At 38.9% G+C, this 20095-nt stretch overlaps 1 protein-coding gene across 2 annotated transcripts in view; it reads left to right on the top strand.

Annotated features, from left to right (window-relative positions):
* KLHDC1 (kelch domain containing 1) overlaps positions 1–19847 on the top strand; it is a 64790-nt gene extending 44943 nt beyond the window's left edge. The window contains exons 11-14 of one of the 2 annotated variants that reach the window (XR_004252706.2): positions 4915–4999; positions 8547–8599; positions 15650–16061; positions 19653–19847. Coding sequence is in view for 1 of the 2 variants with exons in the window: in XM_032179993.2 (XP_032035884.1) it covers positions 4915–4999; positions 8547–8599; positions 15650–15836 (325 nt within the window). In the remaining variant the exon portion in view is untranslated. Of the gene's footprint in view, positions 1–4914; positions 5000–8546; positions 8600–15649; positions 16809–19652 lie in introns of those variants that run through there. The other variant, XM_032179993.2, reaches the window with a different exon arrangement.
* The last annotated feature ends 248 nt before the right edge of the window (positions 19848–20095 follow it).

The raw sequence follows: 20095 nt of genomic DNA, 5'->3' as shown, positions 1-20095 counted from the left end.
GGGAATTTTTTGAAAACAAAAATGTTATTTATTTATGGTATATTATAGGATTAAAAATTTTAGAAGTTATATACTATTATTAGACTACAAAGAAAACCACATTTGTACTATAATTCTTATTTTTTTCTAATTTTATTGAATAGTATAATAATATCTTCATAGGAAATTCAGATTTAGCACATTATGATCATTATAACTGGTAATTCTTTTTTATGCTATGTATTTTAGAATTTTAAAAATACAGATTATTTATGCTAGTGTGAAATCAATTTAATGATATATATTTTGTTATTTAATAAATGACAGCTTACCTAAGAAAAAGGCCTGAAAATATTTATATTTATTTTGGTATATGTATCTATATTAATATTCACAGTACATTTAGAATTCATAATTGCATTTGTGATTCTTATGTCTTCATGTATAAAAATTCATTGGAATGTATTACTTTAACAATTCTGGCTCTTTTGAAATTTTTTTTTTTTAATGTAAAGAGTTTTGTACTAAGACATGGGAGCTCAGAGTTCTAGTCCTTGCTCAGCTACTACCTACTTTTTTGGCTTTGAAAAGTCACTTAAGGAAACTGAGCATTGGCCAGGCGTGGTGGCTCACGCCTATTAATCCCAGCACTTTGGGAGGCCGAGGCAGGAGGATCACTTGAGTCCAGGAGCTGGAGAGCAGCCTGGGCAACATAGTGAGACCCCATCACTACAGTTTTTTTTTTTTTAATGACCAGGTGTGGTGGTGCATACCTGTAGTCCCAGCTACTTGGGAGGCTGAGATGGGAGGATCACTTGATCCCAGGAGGTTGAGGCTGCAGTGAGCTGAGATTGCACCACTGCACTCCAGCCTGGGCAGCAGAGCCAGACCCTGTCTCAAAAAAAGAAAGAAAGAAACTGAGCATCGACTTTTTCATCTGTGAAATAAGAGAGTTGGACTAGATAATCTCTTAGTTTATTCCAGTTGTTTGATTGTATGAATGCATTAATTATAGACCAAACTATTAGTAAAAATGCTTAATTTTAAAATTGCTCCTATTTTATATTTCAACCCTTAGTGAGTAATTAGAGCAACACAACTATTATCTATAATATACTATTAGTTAGAACTAGAGCTATGTAAAGAGATTTCTTTTAATTCAGCTGATGTGTCATGTAAATAATATGCTTTATTAGAATGTTTAGGTGATAAGTTTAGAGCAGCTGTGAAAGGACATAAACTATCAGTCTGTAGAAAAAACATCAGGTTGCAAGCTAGATGTCACCAAAATCAAGGCAGGAAAGGCTTTCCAGTGTTCTTCGATGATGAAATGGCCAGAGTTTCCCTAAGGCAGATAAGACAGAGGCAGATCTACAGGTATAAGGTGAGGAGAAGAACAGGTGGGATACAGTTGAGTGTAAGGAGAACATACATATGTGTCTATATATATATATACTAATTTTTATAAAAGTGACAATTTAGCTAAGATCTATAAGCATTTTGTACAAATTTTTCAAGTTGTAATTTGAAATGTAAGCTGCCCAATTCTCCTCTTAGAACTGTACAGCTAGGTTTCTCAACCTTGGCATTACTGACATTTTGGACCACATAATTCTTTGTCATGAGGGTGTCCTGTGCATTGTAGTATGTTTAGCAGCATCCCTGTCCTTTACCCAGTGGATGCCAGTTGTACTACCCTTTCTCTCCCCAAGTTGTGACAACTAAAAATATCTCCATATACTGTGAAATGCTTCTTTAGGGGACAAATAGCCCCTGGTTGAGAACAACTGTTCTACAGTGTAGCACTCCTATTCTCTGGGTCTCACCTTAGATAAACTTATGACTGAAAAGCCATATATGTAGCCAGATCTTATAGCCTATATAATTGGCTGTCAGCAAGGACCCTTTTTTATGTGTCTGAAAAAGATGTTAGAGAAAATATTAGTGTATAGAGCCCCAAGTACTGTTGGATCTCGTGAGTATCACCAAGGTTACACATACATAGCCTTCTCTCCAGGAAATTAATCTGTTCCTTCCCATGTATAAGGGCATTTTTTTGTATTCTCTCTCCTTTACCTAACCCTTTTCCAGTCCCTATCCTCAACCCCACCACGTAATCTGGGTTCTTGTTGAAGATTTTTATCAATGTATCTTCTAAGATAAGAGTTGGAGAATTGGGCAGAGTATTTCCCAAACAACATCTCTAATGACTTAGTTCGGTTTTGGGCCACAAGTGCATTTGTCATTGAATGTGTACATGATTGTTTGAGGAAAGTATTTGGTTTAACAAATTGTGCATAATTCTACTGTTTGCACTTGTGAAATTTAAGTAAAAGGGATTAATGTACTAAAAATCAGTTATGTGTCCCAGTTCCTGGGAAGTAGAAAAAATAAAATAAGTTGTGTGGTAATAAAATAAGTTATGATTTATTATTGTTTTAGGTATCTGTTGCTTCAACAGTTGGTATATTAAGAAAAGTAATCAAGGCCAGGTGTGGTGGCTCACACCTGTAATCCCAGCACTTTGGGAGGCCAAGGTGAGAGGATTGTTTGAGCCCAGGAGTTCAAGACCAGCCTGGATAATACAGTGAAACCCCATCTCTGAAAAAAAAAAATTAGCTGGGTGTGGTGGCGTGTGCCTGTAGTCCCAGCTACTCAGGAGACTGAGGTGGGAGGATCACTTGAGCCCGGGAGACAGAGGATGGAGGAACCAGAGATTATGCCACTGCACTCCAACCTGGGTGACAGAGCCAGATCCTGTCAAAAAAAAAAAAAAAACAAGGAATCAAAGTACTCTAAAAGTCAAAGCAATGACTATGTAAAAATCCCTAATTTACCCCCTAAAATTGGGAAATTTTTTTGAGAGTTCTCTTACTCTGGAAATATTCAACTTTGTTAAACTATAAAACTAGTATTCCATCATCAGGCTGGAGTGCAGTGGCATGATCTCGGCTCACTGCAACCTCCGCCTCCCGGGTTCAAGCGATCCTCCTGCCTCAGCCTCCTGAGTAGCTGAAACTATAGGCGAAAATTATTATTTGTTAATAATGTGATATTGGAAATAGATGTGAACTATCAGACCACTTCCAAAAGAATATTAGATGCTCTACTCCTTTATGAAATAATTTGTGTATCTAATGACTGAATATATTATGTTGTTTTTTTTCATGTTCTCTTTTGTTTGGTTGGGTTTTTTTTTGAGTCAGAGTGTCGCTGTGTTGCCGAGGCTGGGGTGCAGTGGTGTGATGTTGGCTCACTGCAACCTTCACCTCCTGGGTTCAAGCAGTTCTCCTGCCTCAGCCTTCTAAGTAGCTGGGATTACAGGCATGCGCCAGCACGCTCGGCTAATTTTTTTCTTATTTTTAGTAGAGATGGGGTTTCACCATGTTGGCCAGGCTGGTCTTGAACTCCTGACCTTGTGATCTGCCCACCTCAGCCTCCCAAAGTGCTGGGATTACAGGCTTGAGCCACCGTGCCCGGCCTCATGTTTGCTTTTGTTAATCACAGGTTTTTGAGCAGCTACTGGGTACAGAACACCACGAGGCATTTTTAAGAAGCCATAAAATTAGATTCCTCAGGTTCCCATGGTGTGCTGATAATGGCCAACAACCACTCTCCAGGTGGGAGGATGCCCTAATTTGTAGCATTTGCTGATTTCCAAGGTGTAAATACTCCCACCATGGCCGATTTCAAGCTTCCAACATGATGTCACTGCACGTGGAACTGGATGCAGATATGTACAATCAGCTTCTGCTAGCCAGTAAGGCAGTTCCAGCACACCACTGTGACAGCTTCTTACCTCAAGGACCTCATAATCTTAGTTAGCTAGTTGAACAGCTAAAGTAGCATGCAGAGCAGTTCTTCCTCAAATGTAAGTGAGGCAAGTGTAAAATGAGCACATAAACATTAAAGGGTGCTGAATAAAGATGGTAACAGAACCAGTTTTGGGTGGGTATTTGGAATACTTTCTGGGTGTTTGGAGCCTGTTTTTAAGGCCCAGTAAGAATGGCTTATTATTCTAAGCATAAGAAACAGAGTGAACAAAAGCCTAGAGATAGATAATAAGCTTTTCTCATAGGGGAAGCAAGGAAATGAATTTAGCTAAGTAGAGGGCTCATTTGGGAAAAGCCAAGAATTAAAGATTTGTGGGAAAAAGAAACAGTGGTTTATCACAAATATTAGGCTAGGAAAAACAGCCATTGGTAGTGCAGATACTTCGTCATCAGGAAATTTCCATGGTTAGAGACAATATTTGAAAAATATTTGTTATTAGCCATATGTAGCTGGAGGAGATGAGAGACTGAAAAACTAGGAACATATTATGGTGTTCTGTACTCAGAGTGATGAGTAGTGTGACAATGGAAATGTGAAGGAGTGCCAAATTGGATTTACTGGGTGATGGGGAACATAGAGTAGGAAAAAAAAGAGACAAAAATTATAAGAACAGTAACATGGCAGATAGTAATAAGAAAATGGGAAAGTGCCTGTTTCAGCAATAAGGTGATCAGTTCCTTTTTAATTTATTTCACTGCAGGGATAATATGTATGAGAGAAAAAGGTTATAAAAATATTGAAGGATATAGTAGAGTTATTAAGAGTCATTTCTGGCTGCGTGTGGTGGCTCATGCCTATAATCCCAGCACTTCAGGGGACTGAGGCAGGAGGATTACCTGATCCCAGGAGTTCAAAACTAGCCTCGTCTCTTTAAAAAACAAAAACAAAAACAAAAAACAGAGACAGTCATCTCTTTAATGGTGTGATTTAATGAACTCTAGAGGAATCTTTATAACCCTTTTTAGGATATTCCAAAGGTTCAAGTTCAATCATGTTTCTTTTAAATAGATTACATTTTAGAGTATGAAATTTAGAATTGATTTATATATAATGTACAGTTTCTCCCATGATAGTGTTTCTGTTTATAATTTTCAATCATAGGTTATGGCACACAGCCTGTTTGGGAAAAGAAAATGAAATAATGGTATTTGGTGGGAGCAAAGATGATTTACTTGCCTTGGATACAGTAAGAAAATCTTATATCTAACTATTTCCTCTGAGTATTTGTGTTATTCACACTAAATGGCTATTCAGCAAGAATGTTGATATTCTAACATTGCAAAATATGAAGGGCATGAAATGTTACTCTGTGGTTTAATTAATCTTCAGGATGACTGACTTTTTTTTTTTTTTTTTTTTTGAGACGGAGTCTTGCTCTGTTGCCCAGGCTGGAGTGCAGTGGTGCGATCTCGTCTCACTGCAAGCTCCGCCTCCCAGGTTCACACCATTCTCCTGCCTCAGCCTCCCCAGTAGCTGGGACTACAGGGGCCTGCCACCATGCCCGGCTAATTTTTTGCATTTTTAGTAGAGAGACAGGGTTTCACCGTGTTAGCCAGGATGGTCTTGATCTCCTGACCTCGTGATCCGCCCGCCTCGGCCTCCCAAAGTGCTGGGATTACAGGCGTGAGCCACTGTGCCCAGCAAGGATGACTGGCTTTTATGAAGCCTTTCTGGATATTTTGGATTTACAAATCAAAATAGGTCTATTAGTTTGATTAGCAAAATTATTAAGTAGACCTTTTAAAGGATGTCTCCTCTTTCTCTTTTCTCTTACATGGGTTTCTCTGATATTATTGAATTAAAATATTTGTATGTAGGCTGGGTGTAGTTGCCCACGCCTCTAAATCCCAGCACTTTGGGAGGCCAAGGCAGGCAAATCATTTGAGGCCAGGAGTTCGAGACCAGCCTGGCCAACACAGCAAAAACCCGTCTCTACTAAAAATACAAAAATGACCCAGGTGTGGAGGTGCATGCCTGTAGTCCCAGCTACTCGGGAGGCTGAGGCACGAGAATTGCTTGAACCCAGGAGATGGAGGTTGCAGCAAACCAAGATCATGCCATTGCACTCCAGTCTGGGTGACAGAGTGAGACCCTGTCTCAAAGAAATATATATTTGTATCTAATATTTGATACATGAAAAGAATATTAATAATGTAGATGCTAAGTGTAATAAATACCAACAAATTTTGTTAGCTAATTTTAGAGTTAGAACATCATCAGTACTGTTGAAGCCACCTGATTATTCCTTCTGAATCTTACCTACTAGCTTGCCCCTTCAAGAGGAAACTACTTTGTTGAAATATTCCAAGTATATTCTTCTTTTTTTTTTTGAGACAGGGTTTTGCTGTTACCCAGGCTGGAGTGCAGTGGCATGATCTCGGTTTGCTGCAGCCTCCACCTGCTGGGTTCAAGCGATTCTCCTGCCTCAGCCTCCCAAGTAGCTGGGATTACAGGTGTGTGCCACCACGCCCAGCTAATTTTTTGTATTTTTAGTAGAGATGAGGTTTCACCATGTTGGCCAGGATGGTCTTGAACTCCTGACCTCAAGTGATCCACTCACCTCAGCCTCCCGAAGTGCAGGAATTACAGGCATCAGCACCGTGCCTGGCCTATTCTCTTTTTTACTATATATCTTTTACGACTGCTTTACTCAGCTGTTTTACATTTAAGTTTAAAGCATTTCAATTTTAAAATTTGATAAAACTAAGGTCAGAGGTATAAATGAGTAGCATTTGGAGAGTATGGTTCTTTCACTCCTAGCACCCTGGGAAATTCAGAGCAGGGCGGCCATATTTATACACTATACACAATGGGACAGGAGTTCAGGAATGATTGATCTGGTTTTGTGTAGGACACTCAAAAATAGAGGATTCTGAGCCATCAGGGATGGGGTACGGTGAGCCAGAGCCTAACCCAGAGGGCACTAGCTCCCTTTCATCTCTTCAGGCGCAGTTATCTCCAGAGCTGCCCCTATGGAGTGACAAACTCCAAAATAAGATGGCTTCTCTCCAGGGAATTTGCTTTATTTTGTAGTTATGAAGCCCCTAACTTAAATGTTTTGGATATTCAAAGTTTTAGAGCTTTCTTTGGCTGAGAATTCAGTGCTTCACTAAAAGATTAAAACTACAACTTTGCATTTATTAAAAAAGCAAATTTTGTGGTTTGTCTTCTTTTTCTTGGCACTAGAAATCTTCATTTAGGATACAAAGTTTATCATGAAAACAGGAATTCTGATTAAAAGCATGATCATAAATTATGAAATTCTAAAGAGCTATTTGAAAGGATTAGATACATTTTCTGTGACTTTTCTACCACATTAACTTTTAGATGAGAGACTCATTATTCAAATAATCTTCCAGATCTTGACTTTCAAATTAAGAATTCCCGGGGAGGGCTAGGCGTGGTGGCTTACGCCTGTAATCCCAGCACTTTGGGAAGCTGAGGTGGGCGGATCACCCTGAGGTCGGGAGTTCAAGACTAGCCTGGCCAACATGGCAAAACCCCATCTCTACTAAAAATTACAAAAATTAGCCAGGGTGTGGTGGTGTGCACCTGTAATCCCAGCTACTCAGGAGGCTGAGGCAAGAGAATCACTTGAACCTGGGAGGCAGAGGTTGCAGTGAGCCGAGATCGCACCACCGCACTCTAGCCTGGGCAACAGAGCGAGACTCCATCCTAAAAAAAAAAAAAAAAAGGAATTCTCAGGGAATCTTGAAACCACCTGGAAAAGGAGGACAAGATAAAGAGGAAATTTTTACATATGAGTTATTTGAAAGAAAAAGTTCAACTTAAAAACAAAAAAAGTGCCAGGCATGGTGGCTCACACCTGTAATCCCAGCACTTTGGAAGGCTGAGGCCGGCAGATTGCTTGAGCTCAGGAGTTTGAGACCAGCGAGGGCAACATGGTGAAACCCTGTCTCTACAACAGCTGGACGTGGTAGCCTGTTCCTGTGGTCCCAGCTACTTGTGGGGCTGAGATTGGGGGATGGCTTGAGCCAGGAAGGCAGAGGTTGCAGTGAGCTCTGATTGCGCCACTCCATTCCAGCCTGGGCAGGAGAGCCAGACCCTGTCTCCAAAAAAAAAAAAAAAAAAAGTTTGAAAACCACTACTGGGCTGGGTGTGGTGGCTCACGCCTGTAATCACACTTTGGGAGGCTGAGGGCTGAGGCGAGTGGATCACCTGAGGTCAGGAATTCGAAACCAGCGTGGCCAACATGGTGACACCTTGTCTCTACTAAAAATACAAAAAAAAATTAGCGGGGCATGGTGGTGGGCACCTGTAATCCCAGCTACTCAGGAGGCTAAGGCAAGAGAATCGCTTGAACCTGGGAGTTGGAGGTTGCAGTGAGTAGAGATTGCACCACTGCACTCCAGTCTGGGTGACAGAGCGGGACTCCATCTCAAAAAAAAAAAAAAACACTACTGTTATTTTTTAACTCACTTCTTGGTGAAGAATGTATTTCTTATTTTCAAATTTGCAATTATGTAGGCTATTGGTTAGGTTAAAATTTGGTCACTGAAAATTGGAAACCACAAACTCAAAGTTTGTAGGTAGCAGGTATATGTATGTACGTGTATGTTTGTGTGTGTGCATGAATTTATGTGTGTGTGTCAACAACTAGATTTATTTGCTGCCTTATACAATACCTTTTACATTTATAAAATTAAGAAACATTCAATTATTAATTCATTGTTATTTTTATCAAAAAATAATGCCTTTTTTATGTTGATTAGGGTCACTGCAATGATTTATTGATCTTTCAAACACAGCCTTATTCACTACTCAGGTAAGCAAATTTAATATTTTCTATATATTTGCTATGAATATATGATAATTTCCTTCTCATTTTTGGGAAGCGTTGAAATATTTTTCAGGTTGTTTATTACATGAATTCAAGAATATGTTCACATCTTCCTAAGAGTATAATCAAATTTATAATGGTGAACTATACACCAATGTGAGTTTTAAAAATTAAAATATACATGCTTGGCATGATGGCTCACACCTGTAATCAAGTGCTCTGAGAGGACAAAGCAGGAGGACCACTTGAGGTCAGGAGTTCAAGACCAGTGTGGGTAACATCGTGAAACCCACAACTCTACAAAAAAAAAAAAAAAAGTAGCTGGCGTGGTAGCTTACGTGTGTAGTCCTGGCTACTGTGGCTACTAGGGAGGCTGAAGTGGGAGGATGGCTTGAGCCCAGGAGTTTGAGGCTGCATTGAGCTATGATCATGTTTCCTGTACTCCAGCCTGGAAATAGACTGAAAGCCTGTCTCAATAAATAAATAAATAAATATATATATATAACACACACATATATACATATGTGTGTGTATGTATATTTTGTGTATATATATGTGTGTGTGTGTGTGTGTCTGTGTGTGTGTGTACACATACAATACAATCACTGTTTTGTTTGTAAAATTGCCTTTAGTTTATATGGTAATATTAAACATACTATATTTCCTTAATTCTAAGCCTGACATTTTTCACATTTTAACTTTTTGGAAATTGGAATGTGCCTAATAATATATATCATATATATGTTATATACAGTCATTCCTTGGTATTTGTGGGGATCAGTTCCAGGAAAACCCCCACTCGGATACCAAAATTCATGGATGCTCAAGTTTCTTATATAGGGTGATGTAGTATTTGCATATAAACCTATGCCCATCCTACTATATACTTTAAATAATCTCTATATTATTCATAATTCCTAATACAATTTAAATACTATGAAAATAATTGTTACACTGTATTGTTTAGGAAATAATTACAAGAAAAAAATGTCTGTACATGTTCAGTACAGATGCAGCTGTCATAAGCCTAACTACATTTTCAATCTGCAGTTGGTTGAATCCACAGAGGAGGAACTTACAGATACAGGGGGCTGACTGTATATACACACATACACAGACATTTAATATAGAATAATTTCTTTTTTAACCCCAAAGCTAGTATTAAGTTGGTGATATGACTTATAGTGTCTTAGCTCATACATTCTTGCTCTAAAAGGAATCTATACAAAGTTTAGTGGGAGGATTACGGAAGAAGCCCCTATTTCTACCTGTGAGAGTTGGGAGGAAGGATTTGAGAGATGTAGAAATTGCCCAGTGAACAAGTGTGGGAATTTTATGCAGAGGGAATAACATAATCGAAGACATATGAGAAAGAGAGAGATAAAGAGAGGGGACATGTTATATTTCAAGGAGTATACTGTAACATTTAGATGTTCTGTAACATGAACCACCTGAAAACCATCAGAGTAGCTCAAACTGGACCTTTCTGACATCTTTCTTAACTACCCCTTCTCTTAGCACAGTAGTTCTCAAACTAAACTCTCATGAGGGGCTTCAAAAAAATTAATGCCTGTGCTCTGCCCCCACAGATGGTGATTTAATTAGTCCAGGGTGTGGCCTGCACTTTGGATTGCAAGTTCCTCATGTGCAGGGATCAAGAAACACTTGAGTGCCTACTTGGGAAGGCACTGCGCCATGAAATAAGAAGGCATGGCCTTTCCCTAAACTTGCTAATAATATAGAAGGTAGACTTTCAAGCTTCCAGACTTTTTCTACAATAGAAAAAGGAAATTGCCTTAAGAGAAACATATACAAAGTTTATGAGAATACTGGAGAAGAAGGCCTTTTGTCTATGATTAAGATGGCAAAGGTTAGGGAAGTCTTTGCAGAAGAAAGATTTGAGCTAAGAATTTGCCATGAACAAACAGTGCAAGGGTGTTAGTGTAAAGATATATATAAAAGCATAGTGTGTTCTGGATGCTGAATTCTTGAGCATTCCTGGAATGTAGTGTGAGGCAGAGAGTTGCAAGAAATGATGTTGGACAAGAAATCAGAAATCATATGTCATCTAGAACTTTATCTCTCTTTTACACTATCTGGTGTAAAAGAGATCAAGAGCCATTGAAAAATTTGGAGGAAGAGAATAAGATGATCATATTACAAGTTAGACAATTCCTCTGGCAACAGAGTGGATGAAAAATTGAAGGGATGTGTGACTGGGTAAAGAAAATCGGTAAAGAGACTATTAATAGTGGTCAGGTACAGAGTGAATGTCTGATCTGGAAAGTATCAATGGGGCTGGAGAAGGAAGGGAGATGGAGATATTTAGGAGGGAGAATGGACTTGGTAGTTAAATAGATGCCAAGGAAAAGGAGTGGGAAGAATTAATGATAGGAGAATGTGGAGAAAGGCAGCAGTCTGAAGATGGCATAAAGGTAGAAATGATGAGTTTGGTTTTGGACGTGCTAAGTGTTTGTGGGAACTCTAGTGGAGCTATCCATTAAATGCTTAAATATATGGAAAGAGGTCTGGGCCAGACATAAAATTTCAGAATCACTGGAGAATCAGTAAGTGTGGATTAGCTCTGGCCAGGAGGAGTTTTAGGAGTAAGGAGGAAGCCAACAATTCAGCATTAGAAACTTAACTACATTTGAGGGGTAGGGAGAAGAAAAGGAGGCAGCAAGAGAGTGACCAGAGAAGTTGAAGGCTAGCCAGGAGATAATGGTAGCACAAAAACCAAGAGAAGGGAGATCTGAACAAGGAAAGACTACTGTAAAGAGATCCTAGAACATTTGGATTGAAAAGCACTGTGGATAGTATGTATTTTCCCTCATCTCCATTTTCACAGTCAAGGATCCAGTGTCTGTAGTCTCACTTCTCACCACTGCTTCCAGGTTTTATCATTTCACATGCAGGTGTTGCCATCTACTAACCTCCGGCTCATTTTCCCCCAGTCACTGAGGACTTTGGCCCTGGCTCACCACAGTCCCTTTTCTTGACTGATTTTAGCGTCTGTGTGGAGAACTCTTTTCATTCTTTATGACCTTGCTCAGCACAGTTACACCTGTGAAATCTTAAACTCCCATCCTCCTCTTGGACCAGAAACCTCTTATCCTTTTAATTCTTACACTCCCTTACTCCTTGGACTCTTCTCAGTTTTCCAAATAATAAGACCCTTCCACCCTTCCAGTTTTAACTTTCTTTCTTTTTTTTTTTTTTTTTTGAGATGGAGTCTCGCTGTGTCGCTCAGGCTGCAGTGCAGTGTGCCATCTCGGCTCACTGCAAGCTCCGCCTCCCGGGTTCATGCCATTCTCCTGCCTCAGCCTCCGGAGTAGCTGGGACTACAGGTGCCCGCCACCACGCCCGGCCAATTTTTTGTATTTTTAGTAGAGATGGGATTTCACCATGTTAGCCAGGATGGTCTCAATCTCCTGACCTCATGATCTGCCCTCCTTGGCCTCCTAAAGTGCCGGGATTACAGGCGTGAGCCACCGCACCTGGCCTTAACTTTCTTTCATATCCAGCCTAGTTCACCTGCACTTCTTTCTCTTGCCAGCAATTTTAATCCCCTTCTCCACCATTTCTCTGTTGGTGAAGGGTGACTTCTGGGGAAGAGCACCAAGACCAAGGGAGGATGAATATGTTTGTTTATATGCCAGTTGGGCAGGAGAAGCCAATGGAGAGTAGGTTGTTAGAAACACAAGAAAATGCAGGAAAAGCGGGTAGAGCAGTGTCTTGAGAAGGTGATTTTAGCAAACAGATTTTTAAATTAGTCCTTGACTGGAGAAAGGATTCTTTTCTTTAAAATAGTGGAGAAAGAAGGAAGTATGGATATATAGATAGAAAACTTTTTGGGTTGGGGCAGGACATTGAGAAGTTCTAGTTGATAGTGAGGTCATCTGATAAGAGAAAAGAGAGGTGAGGATAAGAACTTAAGATGAATGGTGAAGATTTGAAGTAGCTGCCTAGGTGACTGCAGGAAGATGCTGACGTCTGTCTGTGGGATATATAACAAAGTAGCACGCAGCTGAGGTAGAATATCATCAATATGTAGTGGCACCATAGCTGAGAAACATGACTTTCCCCAGTAGCACTAAACAGCTGGGTCGCAGGTGCAGAAAGGAGATGACCGGCTGAATTTATCCATCATTGCAGTTTGGCTGGGATGGGTAACAGAAATGGTGAAGGGGATTAAAATTGCTGGCAAGAGAATGAAGTGCAGGTGAACTAGGCTGGATACAAAAGAAAGTTAAATACATATACTGAGAGAGAATTTTTTTTCTTTTGAGACAGAGTCTCACTCTGTCACCAAGGCTGGAGTGCAGTGGTGCAATCTTGGCTCACTGCAACCTCCACCTCCCAGGTTCAAGCGATTCTTCTACCTCAGCCTCCCGAGTAGCTGGGATTACAGGCACGCACCATCACACCCGGTTAATTTTTGTATTTTTAGTACAGACAGGGTTTCACCATATTGGCTAGGCTGGTCTCGAACTCCTGACCTCATGATCCACCCGCCTCGGCCTCCCAAAGTGCTGGGATTACAGGCGTGAGCCACCCCGCCCAGCAGAGAGAGATTTTATATATAAATCATTTATATAATGATCAATATATAACCATATATACATGATTTTAATGATTTTATTAAATGATTAGAGTGAACTTAATCATGCTAAGAGGTCATTGGAAACCTCAGCAAGAGCAGTAAACATATATGTATATGTGAGTGTGTATAAAGGATCAAATTATGCAGGCTGTTTTGTAATATCTTTCATGTAAATAATCATTCAGTGTAATAAATCTATACTTAAGTTAGTAATGGCTATATAGGTTCTATCTTGTGGAAATAAAATTTATTGGCAATGGCTCAAACCTGTAATCCTAGCACTTTGGGAGGTCAAGGCAGGTGGATCACCCGAGGGCAGGAATTCAGAGTTCAAGACTAGCCTGGCCAAGGTGGTGAAACCATGTCTTGACTAAAAATACAAAAAAATTAGCTGGGCGCGGTGGCACGCGCCTGTAGTCCCAGCTACTCGGTAGGATGAGGCGGGAGAATTGCTTGAACCTGGGAGGCGGAGGCTGCGGTAAGCCGAGATCACATTACTACACTCTAGCCTGTGCAACAGAGTGAGACTCCGTCTCAAAAAAAAAAAAATTACAATTTATTAACTAGTCTATTAATAGATATTTAGGATATCTGCAATTTGGGAATTTGGGGCTATTATAAAAATTAGGCATGAGGCTGGGCACAGTGAGGCCTGTAATCCCAACACTTTGGGAGGCCAAGGTGGGCGGATCACCTGAGGTAAGAGTTCAAGACCAGCCTGGCCAACATGGCGAAACCCCATCTCTATTAAAAATACAAAAATTAGCCAGGCGTGGTGTGGCGCACATCTGTAATAACAGCTACTCAGGAGGCTGAGGCAGGAGAATTGCTTGAACCCAGGAGTGGGAGGTTGCAGTAAGCTGAGATCAGGCCACTGTTACTCCAGCCTGGGTAACAGAGAAAGACTCCATCTCAGGAAAAAAAAAATTAGTTATGAAATATTCTTATATATTACTATGGAAAGCTGACGTATTACATGTTGTGTTGTGATGATTCCTGCTTGGCTCCCACTGCCAGAGACAAACTGCAGATTCCTTCGCATGGTACTCAGGGCCTCCATTTATCTGTCTCGCTCTGGCCAGGCCCCACTCTCACGCTCTGCCCTCCAGCTGTATTTAGACAATAGAAGCGCAGTTTCTGTAATCTTATTTCTCATCTCTAGGGCTTTGCAAATGTGGTTCTTCTAGCTGGAATACCTTTGTTTCTTTAATTTGTTGAGGACCTCAAGGTCTCAGCTTGGACCTCCCATCTGGAGAGTTTCCCCTGGCTTGCTAAGGTTGTCTTAGTTATTCTCCTCCTCTGATTCCCACAGAACCCTGTACCTGTACTTCAACCTCCTAGGACATTTTAACTCACTTCTTGTTTAGAGTTGTTCCAGAGTGGAGGGAAAAAACTTCGTAAGAGTATGGAAGAACATCTAAATCTCTAGAGTATAAGTGCTTGTAAAAATGACAACTAAAGTTAACCGCAGCAGAATCAAATGAGTCTGTTAAAAAAAATTTTAACACTTATTTTTTTGAATTAAAGTTTATTAATTGAAACAGATGCTTTTTTGATAGTTCTTAAGTTTCTTGTGGTTTTACAGTACAAAACCCTTTTCAAAATAGCATAAGATTAAAAAGGGCATTGTACTTGGAAGGATACTGCCCTCTAGTCTAATGGAATCAAAGGGGAAAAGAAATGAACACCCAGGCCCCAAGAAGAGTAGAAACCCAAGTAGTCTCTTGGCACTTTCTGTATTGCTCCATTCCTGTCTTTCACCCTGCTCTCTCTGGGTCAAATAAGTCAAGTGTGTAACCCCCCTGCAGTTGTTTATGGAAGAAACGTGGAGCAGATATAAAAACAGATGTTTCATCTTGAGGTGACAGAAGCAAAGGACAGTTCTGGGAGAAGGGTATATGGTTATTGGGCCAACTGAAAGGATAACATAAACAGGAGCTGCTACAGACTCATCTGGTTTGAAATTAAGTCTTAATCATTTTTACTTAAAGAACATTATGCATGGTAAGCCATATATTCTGTTTCCATTGGATTTTGGTCAGATTTAGTCTCTATTCTATAAAAATATATGATTATTGTGGTGCATTGGGAAAAAAATCCTATCATGTTCCAAACAAAACATATGAATACATTGCCATGTAAAATTTTTATGATGATTTTAAATTTTAGGAATACTTAACTATAACAAAGGATAAATGTTTGAAGGGATAGATACCCCATTTTCCATGACATGATTATTATGCATTGCATGTCTGTATCAAAACATGTGTACCACATAAATATATATACCTACTATGTACTGACAAAAATTAAAAATTAAAAAAACCCATGAAAGTCCAATACTACAATGTTGAAAGAATTCTTCACTATAAATGTTTTATTTTATAACCTCAGGTTCAAGACTAATAATTCTGTTATGTTTTATTTTACAGGTCATGTCTTGACTGCATTGGTAAAAATTCTATCATGTTAGAAAGTCAGATATCTTTATTACCTCCTAAACTTCTGCAACAAGTACTCAAAAAAATAACATTTTGGGCTGCAGCTAATCACCGAGAAGAACAAAGAGTCCAAAAAGAAGAAACAGAAAATAAATATCAGTGGATCAGTAGCAATTAAATTGTTATATACTGTACATATTTAGTATGTTTTAACATTTTTATCAGACTATACGTTTACACTCCCAAATTGCAGGCTTTATTTAAAGGATAAAATTTGGAATACAAATAGTCTGTTAAGTGACTATATGCCATGGGATGTATGGAAAAACGATGTTAATGCAGATTAATTTATATTTGTAAACAAATTGCCTTACAAGCTGCAGAACAAATGTTCTTTCTGAAAGTAAGTACAGTTATAACAGATTTTAACTCAATGTGTATTCTTTACTGGAAAGATTACATACATTTGAGAATAAGAAATTACTCTCAAGAACTTCAGAAATCCGCAACATAATTTTATAAATATATAAATACATGTATGTATGTCAAAACACTACAAATACACTTTCAGAAAGAATAAAGTTTTTCAAGTCATTTTAAAATTACCTAAGGTTCTCCTTGAATGACTAATACAGTGGGCCAAATATTATAAAATAGGCAAACACGAGAATGGTATTAAATATTGAACTCCTGCCCTTTTCGACACTTACCTAGTAAAGTATTCTTAGGCATCATCGTAACTTTTCCTCACCTTTATTCGAATAGAGGAATAAATGTCTTCAGTTGTCTCTCCATTACTCCTAAGTTATTAGTTTGTTTAGTTTATATATGAAGACCATGTTTTAAAGTACATAAAGTGAGGCCGGGCGCGGTGGCTCACGCTTGTAATCCCAGCACTTTGGGAGGCCGAGGCGGGCGGATCACGAGGTCAGGAGATCAAGACCACAGTGAAACCCCGTCTCTACTAAAAATACAAAAAATTAGCCGGGCGTGGTGGCGGGCGCCTGTAGTCCCAGCTACTCGGAGAGGCTGAGGCAGGAGAATGGCGTGAACCCGGGATGCGGAGCTTGCAGTGAGCCGAGATCGCGCCACTGCACTCCAGCCTGGGCGACAGAGCGAGACTCTGTCTCAAAAAAAAAAAAAAAAAAAAGTACATAAAGTGGAGGTTTATCATACAGGCTTTGAAACATTGAGAAGCAGTATTTTTTTTTTTTTTTTTTTTTTTGAGACGGAGTCTCGCTGTTTCACCCAGGCTGGAGTGCAGTGGCGCAATCTCGGCTCACGAGAAGCAGTATTTTTATTAACTTTTTGAGACATATTAAAATACATTTTGCCTTAGAAGACTGCTTTTAAAATAATTTTTGTAAGTAATGAGATGGGATGGTAATCTAGTAATTTGACTTTATAGAAATCCCTCAGTTTGGCCCATACCATTCTACAGAGTTGTGCTCAAGACAGATACTGAAAAAATCTAATACCTTCCCTTTTATTTTCAGCATTACCATCTATACAGAAATGGAACACTGTATCTTTATATTCCTAAAAATGGTACTTTTGGCATAATTAAGAAATTTTTCTTTATATTATCACAATCATGCCCTTCCATTGAATTATTAATTACAATTAATTACTAAAAAGCTTGGTATATAAAATTATTCTCCACAATATTACCATGCAAGTTATCTCTGAAATTTAAAATGTTAAAGAAAAATATTTCTATATTGAAATATATATAATTTATAATGAAAATTATAGTAGTTTGTAGTATTTCATTGAATTTTAGAGAGATATTTCATATATATGTACTGTATTTTGGATGTGTAAAGCTTCTATTTATGTATTGAAATATTTTTTTACATTTTATTTATTGTACAAAGTGTATATAATTACTGTTATCGTTTTTGTCAGTGTAAAGCAGTCATTAGAATTGATTATACAAAAAATATTTCATTGTCAGTTTTCATTTTTCTCACTATTTTTAGGCTGAATAACAGATTTAGAAAATGAATCTCACAAGTAATTCACATCTTAGAAATAATTACCTTATTATGCTGTGATGCTGATGAACTTTAGCATCAGCCTTTTATATTTAAGGCAAAAATATATCAAGACCTGATTAGGTAACTGATAGATAACATTGAGCAGAAGGAACACCGTTTTAAAATGGCTTCTGGATTATGTGAATGCCTTGTCCCGCCTCTTAGAAGAGCACCTCTATTTTTAAATGGTGTATTTGGAACATTAAAAGTTGGATTAGCCCCCTCAAAATACACATTCTCATGGGCTTTAAGAGAATGAAAATCTGGCCAGGTGCAGTGGCTAACGGCTATAATCCCAGCACTTTTGGGAGGCTGAGGCAGTAGGCTTGCTTGAGGCCAGAAATTCAAGACCAGCCTGGGCAACATAAAGAGACCCTATCTGTTAAAAAAAAATAAAAATCTCAGAATATTCTTACCATTGTCAGAAAGGATTCTTTTAAGGTTATTATTATTTTTAATGTGATAACTAACACATCAAAATTAGTGTACTTTTTTTCCAAATAGTATTTTTGCAAAAGCACCTTTAAAAATATTTTTTAGAGGCCGGGCATGGTGGCTCATGTCTGTAATTCCAGCACTTTGGGGGACCATGGTGGACAGATCACTTGAGGCCAGGAGTTCGAGACCAGCCTGGCCAACATGGCGAAACCCTTTCTCTACCAAAAATAAAAAAATTAGCTGGGTGTGGTGGCATGCACCTATAGTCCCAGCTACTCGGGAGGCTGAGGCAGGAGAATCACTTGAACCTGGGAGGCAGAGGTTGCATTGAGCCAAGATTGCACCACTGCACTCCAGCCTGGGAAACAGAGCGAGACTCCATCTCAAAAAAAAAAAAAAAAATATATATATATATATATACATATACATACATATATATATACTTTGGAACTTTGTACTGTCAGCTGACACACACACTGATGTTTTCACCAATGTGGGGTTTTTTTGGTTTTTTGGTTTTTTGGTTTTTTTTTTGAGACAGAGTCTCACTCTGTGGCCCAGGCTGGAATGCAGTGGCGCGATCTCGGCTCACTGCAACCTCCACGTCCCAGGTTCAAGTAATTCTCGTGCCTCAGCCACTCGAGTAGCTGGGATTACAGGTGCACATCACCACGCCCAGCACTAATTTTTGTATTTTTAGTAGAGACAGGGTTTGTTGGCCAGGCTGGTCTCAAACTCTTAACCTTAAGTGATCCGCTTGCCTTGGCCTTCCAAAGTGCTGGGATTACAGGCGTGAGCCACCACGCCCGGCCACCAGTGTGTCATTTATACATGTATGTGAGAGAAATAAAGTCACCGTGATAGAATAATTGTCAGGGTAGTGCATACTATTGATGAATTAAAATTTAGATTTCAGAATTTCTGGGAGGAAAAGAAGCAATTTTAAGGAGCAGATGATCCCCCTACTCATGTTTTTTGTGCCTCTCTTTCCATTGTATTAATTTAATTCTTTTGGAATTTCCAGTTTGATGAAGTTGCCATACAGTCCAGCCTGTGGGCACAGCATGATTTTTTCAAATGATTCAATGTCTGTTGTTACATTATGGCTCATTCTTGGTGTTGTATATTCTGTGGGTTTTGACATGTATATAAGTACATGTATTCACCAGTGTCGTATCATACAAAATAGTTTCACTGCCCTAAAAAATCCTCTGTGCTCTGCCGTTCATTCCTCCCTCTTCTCTAACCCCTGGAAACCACTGACCTTTTTACTGTTTACATAATTCTGTCTTTTCCAGAATGTCATATAGTCATACTGGCTTCTTCACTTAGCAGTATGCATTTACTTTTCTTCCATTTCTCTTCGAAGCTTGATAGCTCATTTCTTTTTAGCGTTGAATAATATTCCATTGTCTGACATGCCACAGTTTATCCATTCATCTACTGAAAAACATCTTGGTTGCTTCCAAGTTTTGGCAATTATGAATAAAGTTGCTATACATATGTTTTATTTTCAGTTCATTTGGATCAATACCAAGTTTTCAGTTCATTTGGATCAATACCAAGGATCAAGATAGTTGGATCATATGGTAAGAATATATTTAGTTTACTAAGAAACCATCAGACTACCTTCCAAAGTGGCTATACTCAATGAATGAGAGTTCCTGTTGCTTCACATCCTTGCCAGCATTTGGTGTTGTCAGTGTTTTGGGTTTCTTTGTTCTACTAGATATGTAGTGGTATCATATTGTTTTAATTTGCAATTTCTTAATGACATATGATGTTGACATTTTTCATATGCTGACTTGCCATCTATATACTTTGGCGAGGTGTCTGTTCAGGTCTTTTGCCCATTTTTCAATAAGGTTATTCATTTTCTTATTGTTGAGTTTTAGGAATTCTTTGTATATTGTAGATAACAGCCCTTTATCAGCAGTGACTTGTAAAATTTTCTCCCAGT

This window comes from Hylobates moloch, unplaced genomic scaffold, assembly GCF_009828535.3.
Source record: "Hylobates moloch isolate HMO894 unplaced genomic scaffold, HMol_V3 SCAFFOLD_16, whole genome shotgun sequence".
Taxonomy (NCBI): Eukaryota; Metazoa; Chordata; class Mammalia; order Primates; family Hylobatidae; genus Hylobates; species Hylobates moloch.
Note: the sequence above shows the minus strand (reverse complement) of the source record. Positions and strands in the feature narration are given on the sequence as shown.